The 12,949-nt window shown below is 33.7% G+C and overlaps 1 protein-coding gene across 2 annotated transcripts; it reads left to right on the top strand.

Moving 5' to 3' along the window:
- LOC111784221 lies at positions 1 to 12,536 on the top strand. 2 transcript variants are annotated; one of them, XM_023665003.1, is made up of 12 exons: positions 1 to 176; positions 639 to 679; positions 780 to 886; positions 970 to 1,056; positions 2,833 to 2,915; positions 3,948 to 3,999; positions 6,911 to 7,000; positions 7,653 to 7,721; positions 7,914 to 8,015; positions 9,859 to 9,927; positions 10,855 to 10,908; positions 12,127 to 12,536. In XM_023665003.1, the coding sequence occupies exons 1-12, from the start codon at positions 115 to 117 to the stop codon at positions 12,211 to 12,213; spliced, it is 903 nt and encodes a 300-aa protein (XP_023520771.1). In that variant the 5' UTR covers positions 1 to 114; the 3' UTR covers positions 12,214 to 12,536. The 2 variants fall into 2 exon arrangements, with proteins under 2 accessions (XP_023520771.1, XP_023520770.1); XM_023665002.1 differs by having other exon boundaries at positions 10,852 to 10,908.
- Positions 12,537 to 12,949: the final 413 nt, after the last annotated feature.

Here is a 12,949-nt window from a genome sequence, read left to right as displayed (position 1 = left end):
TCATTTGTTCGATCCGTTAAACCCTTCGAACCAAAAACCTCTCTTCCTGTGACCGATCTTACTTTTCATGATCGGAGAAAATAGCGCCAGAGGTTTTCAGATTTGGTACTAGAAATGAATTCCAGATTACTCCAAACCCTGTATCGCACGGCACAGAATCGAGCATTTACTTCTCGGTAAGCATTTGTTATATAGTTAGTGATTTCATTTTTTTTTTTGTTTGGTTTCCAAGAATTTAGAAAGTTGAGTGGCTGATAGTAAGGGAAAATTGAACTCTGCTACTGTTTTTTTTTTTTTTTCTCTTAAATTCACAATTGATTTTTTGGGGAATGAGAAAGCTCAGGTAGGTAATGGCGGTCTTTGAGTGTAAGGCGTTTTTTCAATCATTGTTTAGCTGGTTGGAAAATGTAACATTCTGCCGGAAATCTGGAAATGGAATATATCATTTACTTGAATACAGCTTAATTTCTATTCATACTGTTAGGTGCTAAATGAATGTTATTGGATTTTTTGTTCTTTATTCTCATTTTCTTGGCAACATCGGTGTTTATCCTTTCCTTCTTATGTAGTGAGAATTGAATATGTTTCATCTTCTTATTTTGGTCTAACGGTGTTATTGTAAAATGTGTAATGCTCAGGGTTGGAAGTTCAGCAAACTATTCATGTGGCATCACAAATGGTAACTTCGATGATTATTATTATTATTTTTTATTTTCTATTTGAATTTTCTTACCTCAGACTTAGTTGCAGGAACTTCTTGAAATTAATATGGTTTTCAGGTGGTTCAGTTAGTCAATTGGGTATTCAGAAAACTTCTTTCCTCAGTAACACTCACACTGCTTTTTCACTGGCTCGGGGACATAAAATGATAATATGTTCTGCAGTGGTAGTTTCCTGAACTTATATGACTTTGTTCGATTTTACGTTTCATTGAACTTATATACTTGTTTTTTTTTTTAAACTTCTTAGGCTGCAGATTTATCAATATTCTCGCATAGCATTGGCATTAGGTTGGCGACAACACAAGCAAAAGCCCCCCCACAAGCACGTCAAATGGTGAGTTTACTTTTGCCTAGTTGATGACGTTATAGTTCATTCAAGACAGTTCCATTGGGATTCAATCATTAATTGTGGAATAATTATGGTTATCTTGATCTAAGTTTGTTTTACCATTTATTTGATTGTGTTAAACATGAAACAAACTCCTTGTAAATGCAAAGTATGATAATTTTTTGGTAATTGGCTTTTCTATTTTGAAAATGTTGATTGTTGCTTGTTTATCTTTCTACATTATTTTTTTTAAAAATTAATTTGTTACATGGTAGGATTGATATCATATCATGTAAAGGATAAATATGTTTTTTGTTTTATGAGTAACCGAGCTTTTATGAAGAGAAAATGAAAGTATACATTAGCCCAACGAGAGAAGCCAAATATTCAAATAATAAATAAATTTTTTTAAGAAATTATCAATAAAGTGTTATTTATAGCAACCCCATTCTCTACTTTGACTGGCAAATATTCACGTATGAAGCTCCAAATGGTCATTCCTCAATCAAATCAGCTTGTAACACATGAAATAGAGGTTGAACCGAGCCTATCTAATTTTGTAGATGAAGAATGAATGCTTGTTGAATCTTTTTGGCCTTGGATCGTGTAATAGGTATAGTTGGAACATTTGGAACACCATGATCCTTATCTTGGCTTCATTTAGTCCTATGAAAAAAAGGGTTTTTCATCAGTTTCGAAGTCTGAAGGTCCAAAACGGTTCAATATTCTGATTTGGATCTTGCTTAACAGTTCTTTTAAGTTCTGCTGAGGTGCTCCGAAAAAATTACCTTCATAATATTTCATGCATTACAGTACGTTCACTTTGCTCTGCGGATGGAGAGATGTTAGTTCATTTGTTTTTAGAATGTCCTTATTCTTTGGCTTGCTGTTATAGTCTTTTCAACATATTCAAGGCACAGTGGGTGTTTTCAAAGAACACAAAATGTAATGTTGTTCAGCTACTTATAGGGCTTTCATTGCTTTTGTGGTTGCATTTTTTATGAACAAGAAACATCTTTCTATTTATGCATGAAAGGGTACAAGATATTTGAAGAAACCACCTCATGAGAGTAGAAAAAGAAAAAAATGATAAACCGACCAAATAAAGTGGGCTGAAAGCAAACCAAATAACATCCACCGTCTAACCAAAAGGGAAAAACTAGAAAAGGAACAAAGCAACTCTTCCCAGACAACCAAAAACCTGAAAGACACCACAGACAATCTAACAATGGCTAGAAGGAAGGATACTGGAAAACAAGCGTATTCTTTGGTTTGATTGTTTTGAATCTTTTAGGCTCAAGGCTTCTCAACAGTTTTTGAAAAAGCTCTTTTTTGGTTTTACCTTACAATATATTTATTTGAAGTCGGAAGCTTTTATTTTTACATTGTAATTTTGTTTTATCTTTATTTGTTAGTTTGTTTCTTCTTTCACTCCATTTATTCATTTGTATCTTTTGAGCATTAATCTCATTTCATTCCTTTAATGATAAGTTCTATTCGAGGTAAAAAAATGCAGTTGTCTCTTTCAACCTGTCTAAACCATCCGGTTATATTCATTCCACGTTGTTCTTGCACTCAACATCTTAAAATAATCGTTTTTAGGAGAAATATCAATATCAATTTACCCTAAAGGTTTATTTTTATGGACAAATAGAATGTTGAAATTCTTTTATGTTTTAATTTCTTTTATCGTCTTTTTCATTGAAAATGAATTGTCAAATCTTTTACTCTTTCATCTTCTGTCTTAAATCTTTTGATACTTTTGTTAAATCATGCTTGCAGGGAGCCCTCAAAGTTTCCATGTTGAGTCCTGGAATTATCTATGAACCTTATTCACCTCGTCAACCAATACCATTTTGGCAGAGGTTAGTTGAATCCAAAAACTATTCCATTTAAAAAGAAAACAACTATTTTTTAAATTTCGATATTATCTCATCCTACACTCGCCTCCCGACAACCAAAAACTAAATAAATTAAACTCATGAAAATCAAACTAATTAGAGGCTATTTGAATTATGTTGGCAACAATTTACCAAGTACTTCAAGCTCAACACTAGTACTACTACTTTTGAGTATTTCCTTTGAATGCTTTTTTTGCATTTGGATTTTGGTTAAATTACCATTTCTTTGTGTTAAATCACCACTCAACCCAAAAGGTTTTAAGTGATAGTTATCATAAATTTAATCTTATATCAATACTAATTTACAAGGGTACGAAGGACTTCCTATTTTGACGTCATTGAATTACCACTCGACCTAAATGCCTAAGCTAATGAGTATTGGTCTAAGAAGCATGGATACGGTATGAGTCATGAATACACACTGACACAGTGACACCATTTTTAAAAATCCAGAACATGTTTATTAAAGTATATATCATTTTTCTACAATATGATATTCGAAGTCATTGACTTTATGCATTTATATGCTTAAAAAAAGTTGACGAATGGGTACCTATTATTACGGTTGGTCAATTTAATCATCAGAAACACCTTTTATTAAATGTTAGTTCATTATCTACATCCGAAGAGAATAGCCAAGGTAAGAAAATTGTTCATATTTGGTAATGGAAGTGACGATTTAAGAGATTTAACCAATTAATGGGGTCTAAATTGAAAAGTTTAAAATTATAGGGATCATATTGAAATTAAGCACGAATTATTGATTTAACCCTTGCAATCTGTTTCCATTTTATAAAATAGTTATTAATTTTGATTATTCCTTAATCGGTTTATTTGTGTTTCTTTTGTATGTCTGTCTTTTGTTACATTAGGTAGATGACAGTTGCATAACCCAGAAGGTTTAGTTATTTAATTATATATTTATTTCTATTTTAGTATTTTTGGAATTTGTCATTATTTACCATGTTTTGAACACTTTTGATGTTTCTATGTCAGATGGTTCACAAGAAGTGGTTGGAGGAGAACAAAAGACGATATCATTTTAGAGGTGAATTGTGCCATTTCAACCTTTTGATTTTGAGCTGTTATGCTGCAACTACAAGTTCTTATTTTATTTTATTTTTTTTTTAAAAAAAGGCTATTATGCTGCAAGTTAACTATTAATCAGTGTTCTTTTGAGGTCGCAATGCCCAATTTTCAGTCTTCTACTTGCCTATCCCTTTTTCCGGTTTCTTTTCTATCTAAGCTTTAGAACTTATCCCTTCATTGTTGCGTGACAAAATGAAGTACTGATGAGGGAGATGAGATGTAGAGGGTGTGCATCGATTAGGAGGTGTTTCACCTTCAAAAAGGTGGTTGTGTAAGGTGTGTAGAAGAGCATAGGAGAACACAAGTGGAGAGGTTGGAGTTGGAATTGGGAACGCTAGCTTGTCTCAAGGATTGCTTGGGTCAGATTTTTGATCTAGAAAACCCATTAGGTTTTTGATGGAGGAGGAGGTTGGAAACATGAGTGACCTTCTTCCAAGTTCCATCTAAAGCGAAGGATAGATTTGCTCTAGCTTCTTTGGAAACTCGTAGAGGAGGAAGGTTTTTTTGACAGGGGTATGGGATGATTCTCCCTTGTTTTGGCATTTTTTGGAACTGGCTAAGCTAGTGAAGAATCAACCTAGGGCAAAGTGTAAGATGTCTGGTGACACAATTGATGTCCTTTGAGACTCCCAAAGCAATTGTGTGACACTTTCTCCTGCCCTTGATCAAGTGAACCTAATCAAAAAGGTGGTTATGAAAGGTGTGTGTAGAAAGAGCACAGAGGAATGTGAGTGGAGAGGTTGGAGTTGGAATTGGGAATGGTTCACCCAAAAAGGTGGTTATGAAAGGTGTGTGTAGAAGAGCACAGAGGAATGTGAGTGGAGAGGTTGGAGTTGGAATTGGGAATGGTAGCTTGGCTCAAGGATTGCAGGGGGCAGCTTTTGAGCTAGAAAACCCATTAGGTTTTTGATGTAGAAGAAGGTTGGAAACATAGTGATCTTTTTCCAAGTTCCATCTAAAGCGAATGATAGGTTTACTCTAGCTTCTTTGGCAACTTGGAGAGGAGGAAGGACTTTTGGCAAGGGTAAGGAATAAGGAGATTCTCCCTTGTTTTGACATTTTTCTGAACTCCTTGCATCAGGGGCTTGGGGTACAATGTTTGGTGTCACAATTGTAGTCTTTTGAGACTCCCAAAAATGATTGTGACACCTGCTCTCGCCCTTGCTACGTCAAAAGCTTGCACGAAGATTAACCGGGCAAGCAAGGAAAGTCAAAATGTTTATGGAAGGTGTCCGAGTACTTAAACTTAGTGCTTGAGCAAGTCAATCAACTCAAATTCAGGATGTCGATGGCACAATAGGCCTATCTTGCATTCTCCACCTCCGTTTTTTGAGAAAAATATTTTTAGAAAGTGGGATTACGGAAAAAGGTTTTGGAAAATCACTGGAAAACTTTTGAGAAAACATTTGTTGTATGCTAAAAAGCATCTAAGATAAACAACAAATTTGATATTATACAATCAAGGTAGGAAGGATGATAATCAGCCTTACACATATAGTACATTGAGGCATATTCAATGTGTCACCCTTGCATATGGCAAGAGGTGAGGATTCATACACTAACAAAAGACAAGGAAACTAAATTGGTGTGCAAAATGAAAGCTTGGTAAAAGAAGTTATTACGGGCATGCAACTATAGGTAACACCCTGGACAAACATGATCATGACATTTGACTTCTATGCTCTAGCTTGGAAAAAGAAGTTGGAGATCCTCAATATTGCTACTAGAAGGGGGGTTGAGTTGAAGTTTGGTTTAGAGTTTGAGTTTTCTCTGACTATTACTTGCTATAATTATTGTGAAATTTAGCTAGATCATATATTTTTTTTGGAGCTATGACTTTGCTTATGCAATCTATAGTTGCTTCTTCGTGGAGTTTGACTTTTGTTTTGCTAGGTCTAGAGGTTGTAGAGAGACGATTGAGGAGTTTCTTCTTCACCCACCCTTTTGTGAGAAGGGGAGGTTGTTTTTGGGGCGTGTTGGGATCTGTCCGGTATTGTGGGGCTCTTAGGGTGAGAGGAACACCTGAATCTTTAGATGGCTTGAAAGGAATTTGATTGATGTTTGGTCTTTTTTAAAGTTCCATGTTTCTATCTCTGGTGGTGAAGCGTTTTTTGTAATTAACTTTTAGTTGGTTTATTTTACTTGACTTTAGCTATTTTTTAGTTCATAAAGTTTTGTTATTCATTTGTTTTCTTTTTTTTTCTTTTTTTATTTTTGGATAAAAGACAACTTTATTGATGTTTGAATTTACAAAAAAAGATGCATGATGTTTAAACAAAGACCTTCCCAATTTATAATGAGGGAGATATGACTATAGGAAGCAAAATATTAGACAATTTACACCAAGATATAGCTTGGTAAACCGCATTGTAGAAGAGCGTCGTAAGTTTGTGTCTTTTTCGTGATTACTCTTTTATTTTTTTCTTTCCATAGATTTAAAAAAAAAAAAAAAGGCTATGGTGAGGTCGACTTTTGCATTCTTGGAGGAGTGGTATGTTAAGGCCGTGTCCAGTAAATCCTTTGCCTCCCTAGGAAAAGTTAGATGCCATCCAAAGACATTAATAATCCTTGTCTAGAAATTTTGAGCATACGTACATTGCATAAATAGGTGGTTTTGTGATTTGTTGGCACAAAAAAGTTTTTGTTATTCATAAAAATAAAACTTTACTCTTGTTCACCTTACTACTGAAACAATGTCTGCTCAATATACATTGGCTGCGTATCTGATGTGAACCTCTGTGTGCTGATTTATTATAGAAGAACTTATGCTCATGTATGGAAGTAATAGAGAAAGGCCGCCTAAGTTTTGTGGAGTGTGCCTAATAGAGGCCTGATTTTTTTTTTTTTTTTTTTTTTTCCCTTTTTTGCAGCTAAAAAGTGCTTACGCAATTGCAAAATTAAGAAAGAAGGGGTACTCAAAGAAACAATTTTACGAAGAGGCAGTAAATTTATATAAAGAGGTATTCAAGATTCGTGTATCACATTACTGGTTTACGAAGTGCTTTATGAAATATATTTAACATTTTCTTTCAGTAAGATTATCTTAAGAACCGTTTCCTTTGTGGAAAGAACCTGCCTGGCTTTTCATAATTTTGTGGATGATATAAGATTGTAAATTTCTTGAAGGCCAAAGAGTTGCTTTTGCTTCTATTGACGACTATTTTCCTCTGTGAAAGAACCTACCTGGCTTTTTCATAATTTGTGTTTGGATATTGAAGATTGTAAATTCCTTAAACCTCTAATGGATTACCGTTGCTACATACAGTGAAGTTGTAACGTTACATTAAAAAAGAGTTTGCTTTTGCTTCTTGATTTGTTCTTGGAGAAGTATCTGGGAATGGGAACAGTACACAAATCATTTTCTGAAGCCAATTTTCCAGCAGGGGGAAGGCCATTTCCCTTGTCACATAACCTTTTTATAGTTTCATTACCCTTGTAGCATAACCTTTTTGATTTGGCAATTATTGCATTTTCCAGTTTTCTTCAACGAAATTTGTTATGAGTAAGAAGAAAAGTCAAGTTTGTTTACCCACGAGCTGATGGCTACCTTCTCATTTTATCTTCTTTTTATTTGATGTAAAATTGCTGAACCTTGAATTGTACGTTTTCCAGATAAACACTTTGATAGCAAATGGTGACAAAACATTGTTGAGGAAAGCAGTCACAGAGAATATGTATTCAGTACGCATCACCCTTTCCTTTTGCTCTTCAGCTATGCCTACTTTGAGATCGAGTTCTCTTTCCCACGTTTTCTTTACTTGTTCTCGTCTATTAACTATGCAGATTCTGTTTTTTTTGGAAAGGAAACAAAATCTTTGTTGGATTGAAGACTGATATGTAGATTCTAACTTATTACCTCGGCCTCACCTACAGGCATTGAAGAATGAAATCAAACTCAGAGAATCCAAATGGAACAAAGTTTACTGGGAAATGATCCTACCAGTTGTCAAGATCCGCACGTTACGAGCTAGATTGGCAAGTATTATTACTCTTACATTTCTGTTTGTCCTATTCATGCATTTGTCAGGCTGCTCACAATAAGATATATTTTTGTGATACAATCATAACCTGCCCATGTTCCAGTTCCTCCTTAATTTTTCTAGTTACTCAGCTTTAGAAGGTCATGCCTGCATTGAAGAGAAAAATAGTAGGTTAATTATTTTTGGCTAAATATACGTTATGACCTCTAATGTTGGGGTATGCCTTTTCCATTATTCCCTTAAAAAGTTCTAATTTTACTCCCTTACTTTAACATTTTCAATTTTAGTCCTTCACTATTGTTGAATGTTAAAATTGGTATGATTAACTTACATGTCGTAATACTCGATGAAATCATGGAACTTATAAATGTTTGTAATTCCTTTTCTAATTCTCTATTAAAAGGGTAAAAACAAATATTCTTCTCTTAAATGATATTCTTTCTCCACCAAATTTCNAAAAAAAAAAAAAAAAAAACTCCAAAAGAGGAACAATCCCTCTGAGACATTCCATCAAAACAATGCCTGTCCCCTCTAGTTCATCCAGAGCCTTAAAATAGCAATACTAAGCCTAAAACCTACAGTCCAAACAGAAAATGAATATCCAAAACATAATAAAGCATAAACATAAATGACCCACAGACATAGAACCAAATAACAGGCCCTTATCTGCTTCTTCAGACACAAGTGTTCGTAACCAAGATCTTACACAGTGATGGACTAAATTGAACAAAATACTCTAACATTAGATTCACAAATATAAGATTTCATTCGTGTTAGTGGGGAGTTGAAAAGAAGGAGAAATGAGACATCTCTCCATGACATGAAGGGAAAAGGCTGTTTATCACTTCAATGTTTTACCAACATTGTTCGATCTTACCATCTTCCCCTTTTGTGGTGCATCTTGAAGTGCTCCTTACCTCATCTGCAAATAATAGTTTTACCAAGTTCCATGAACTTTGAGTCATCTGGCAGACCTATGTTTCTGACCCGTCACCCTTCCATACATTTCATGATTAGATCCCTTCATCATGACATACTGCACTGCAAATTCCCTAGGAAAGTAAAAAAATTCTTCCTTCGGGAGCTTAGTTATAAATAACTATGACAATCTTCGAAGAAGGAACCCAAAGAGGGATCCCCTACAAGAAAAGAGAAAGAAAAAAGAAAAAAAAGAAAAAGAAATTTTTTTTTCTTTCATATTTTTCAAGCCAAGTCCACATTGGATGATTCTTATGTGAAGTTAAGCCAAAGAGTTCTGCGCTGTCTTTAAACAGACGATTGAGAGGAGAAAAGAGTTTGTCAGCCGCTTCTATTGAAATAGTTTTTATCTTTGCTATTTCAGAAATTCCTACTCTTGATTTTCTTTTTCCCAACAATTCAGTATTCAAGCAGAAGGCAGATGCCTAATACTTTAACCAAAGTAACTACCTATATTTACAAGATTGTTTGACATTGATTTCAAAAGCATGTAATTAGGCCAACTATTGTTATACCCTGAAGAGAACCGCATACAGTCATACCCATGAGTTGAATGGTTCAAACTATCTACAATGGTCGCAGAGCATATTATGTTCTTTGTTAAAGAGTGTTGTTTGCAAATCCAACTTGTAACTAAAAACTTCACTCTTTATGAGTCTAATGCTGCCAGTCTGCCACCACTTAGAAATTTAAACGGTTTGTCCAAGCCATATAATTTCTACATTTATAGAGCATTTTCAATTATTATGGTTAGATAAAAATCATCAATATTATCACCAGCTAATTTCCTCAAAGTGGAAGTATGTCGTTGTTCTGGTTTGATTACAATCTTGTACCCTTTCTTTTCCCTGCATGCACAGATTGGTGTTGATCGAAGTGACCTTGAAAAGGTTTTCGTACAGCTTACCCTTGAGATTCTTGCCAAGCAGGTATACTGAGCGTTATACCTATTCTTGTTCTTATGCTCTCAACTGTTTCATACTTTGTGTGCATACAACCGTGTGCCTTCTCCGCAATCTGTAAAATATGGTGCCTTATTGTAACTAATTAATGCTAGAAATCATGGCAACTAGTGAGGCCCTATAGTTGTGTAGTCGGTAAACTTGTAGAGGGGCTTTTATTATGCATGACATTCTAATCTAATAATTGTTGATCATCAAACATGGTAATGTCACTCTGGATTTTTCCTAGATAGAGCTTATCAAAGCTTGCTTTTTCTTTGTTCTTTTCCTTTTTCTTAATTTGATCCATTATTTTTTTGTTTATTGTATGGAGGAGTTGTGATAATGGAACTGCCTCTAATATGCATGAGAGCTCCCCTTAATCTAAGTGAATTTCCACAACAATAGCAACAACAACCCCAAGAAGGTTAAACAAATTTACTTAGAAAGATGATCATTGATCAAGGAGAACTTGTTTTTATCTTCAAGATTTTGACCTCTCCACAATCTATCAAACGGATTGAAAGTTCTAAACTTGTATTCTAAAAACAAGAATACAAAGTTCTAAGGGAGGTCAGTTATATTCAAGGAGTTTTGGATCGCTTTTTGTTTGCCAAAGAGGTCGATGATTGGCTTGTGGAAGTGTTAAATGGTTGGTACTTTAAAAGAAGAGGGAAGACCCTTTAGTGTCGTGCTACTAGAGCTTTTTGGTGGCATCTTTGGAGAGAAAGGATCTTCGAAGATGAGCTTTTGTCTTTTGATTCTTTTTATATGTATACAAAAGGTCTATTTAGCTATAATCAACTGAGATTTTTGTTCCACTCAAGATATCTATCAATTTGACTTCAATGGAGTCTTCTAAGCTTCTCACTTCTAATGAAGATGTTCACTGATATAAATTTGCGTTTGTAGAAGTTTGAAGCATACAATGCTGAAGGTGCTGTCGTTGCTGGAGATAAATCTAAGGAGGTAAGTGCATGATATCATATTCACTCCCCCTTTCGAGTAATATTTGTCTACAAAAAGTACAGAAGCATCAGTGAAATCAAAATGTCACCTTCATAATGTTCATATTTCAGGTTTTCTCTTTCTTGTTTCCAATATTTGGTGTTCGATAACCATTCCTGTTTTTTGTTTTTATTATTTTTAGAAATGTTTCTAAATTTGTGTAGGAATTTTAGAAACAACAAAACGAAGTTTCTTGTTTTTGTTTCTAGTTTTTTCCGAAAACATAAATGTAAGTATTAGTTTATCATTTTTTTCTTCTAAAATGCACTATCATTTTTGTATAGAATATAATTTTTTTTCAATATTAAATTTTCAAAACTTATTTTCATGTAAAAATTTTATTTTTTAATTCAAAACTTAAAAAGAACAAGAAACAAGAAATGCTTATTAAACATGTTCTTTTTTTCAAAATCGAACCATTAGATTTAGGGAATGTTCAATTTTAGTCTCTGACAACAGGATGACAATTTAAAAGTAAAATGTAATAATTCAAATAATTATAAAAACTCTCCCATCTCTACTCTTCCCCTTCTTTCTTTCCCACTCTCTCTTCTTCTTTTCTTCCAATTTTTTTCTATTTTCAAATCTTAATTTCTTCGAAGTTTTTTTTTATTATTTCAATTTCTTTTCCACATTGTTTATTTAGATTTTGCTTAAAAAGAAAATGTATATTGGGTTAGGTCTGGAAATTTTTCTGAGGAAATGAATTTTGAAAGGAAAAACAAGAAGAAACAGAGAGTGAAAGTGAATAAAGAGATGAAGGCGACATTGTGAAGTTTCTGGAACTTCATAATAATAATAATAATTTATTATTATTCTTATTATTATTATTATTATTTAAAAAATTTCTACATACTCCAAACTTTAAGGTTCAAAAAGGTAATTTTCCATTTTCATTATTGGAAAAAGAGGAAATTAGAAAAAGAAGAACCGGAAACACAAAATAATTCATTCAATCACTTCTTGGCCTATGAAGTAGCGAGTATGAACAGCTATTTGTAGTGCCTTTTCCATCCTTGGTGTGCATATGACCATTCAAACATTGAATAGGCTTCCCACAACTGAACCGAAAGAAATAAAGGCTTATCATGATTCCTTCATAAGTTCAATTGGTATCTTTAATTTTCTTTCATGGCAACGATTTTGATTATATTTTATGTGTGCTACTACTCCTTTCAGGTCCTTGTCCGTGATATCTGGGTATTTGAGAAATCTCTTTTTCATGAGGGAGCTTTTTGGCGTCTCTGTGGGCGAATTCCAATCTAATATCATCCTTCACAGTAGAAGCTTCTTTATCCAATTTTGTAGATCAACAGGTTCCATCTTTATTTTAATAATCTCTTTTTATTATTCTATCATATACAATTGTGTAGTTTGCGACTTCACTCCTAAATTATGATATCAACACGAGAGACGTTCCTAGGAATTTTAATTCTAATAATTTTTGGTATCTTCCTTGTTCAAGCCATCTCTAGAAGAGATAAGCGTGACAGTGATTATTCAAATAATTATTTTAATCCTTTTCCTTTCTAGTTCCCTGTTCATCAGAATTGCTTTCAGCTAATTAATAACAGTTTTCATTTTTTTATTGTGNGGGTGTGAAAACCTCTCCCTAGCAGATGTGTTTTAAAAACCTTAGGGGTAAATCCGAAAGGGAAAGCTCAAAGAGAACAGTAAGCTTGAGCCGTTACACCCTTCTTTCTTATGTTTTCAAAAAACATAGATCTGGAAGACGCCTAGATCTGAAACGATGGCAATGTCCTTANTGTTGGGTGGTTATATGATAAAAGAATGTCACTTTTAGTCCATGATGTTTGAGTATAGTAGCATATTGGTCTGTGAGTTTTCAAACTCGAAATTTAGTCGTGAGGTTTGATTTTAGCAGCATCTTAGTACCCATCAGTTTTTCCTTTAATTTTTAATGGAAAGCTGGTGTGGCATTTGTTTTTTTATTTTAAAAGATATATTTTAGTTTTTTTTTTTTTTTTTTTTTTTTTTTTTT

The sequence above is a fragment of the Cucurbita pepo genome, unplaced genomic scaffold (genome assembly GCF_002806865.2).
Source record: "Cucurbita pepo subsp. pepo cultivar mu-cu-16 unplaced genomic scaffold, ASM280686v2 Cp4.1_scaffold000174, whole genome shotgun sequence".
In the NCBI taxonomy this organism is placed as follows: Eukaryota; Viridiplantae; Streptophyta; class Magnoliopsida; order Cucurbitales; family Cucurbitaceae; genus Cucurbita; species Cucurbita pepo.
This window is presented reverse-complemented; position numbering and strand designations above follow the sequence as displayed.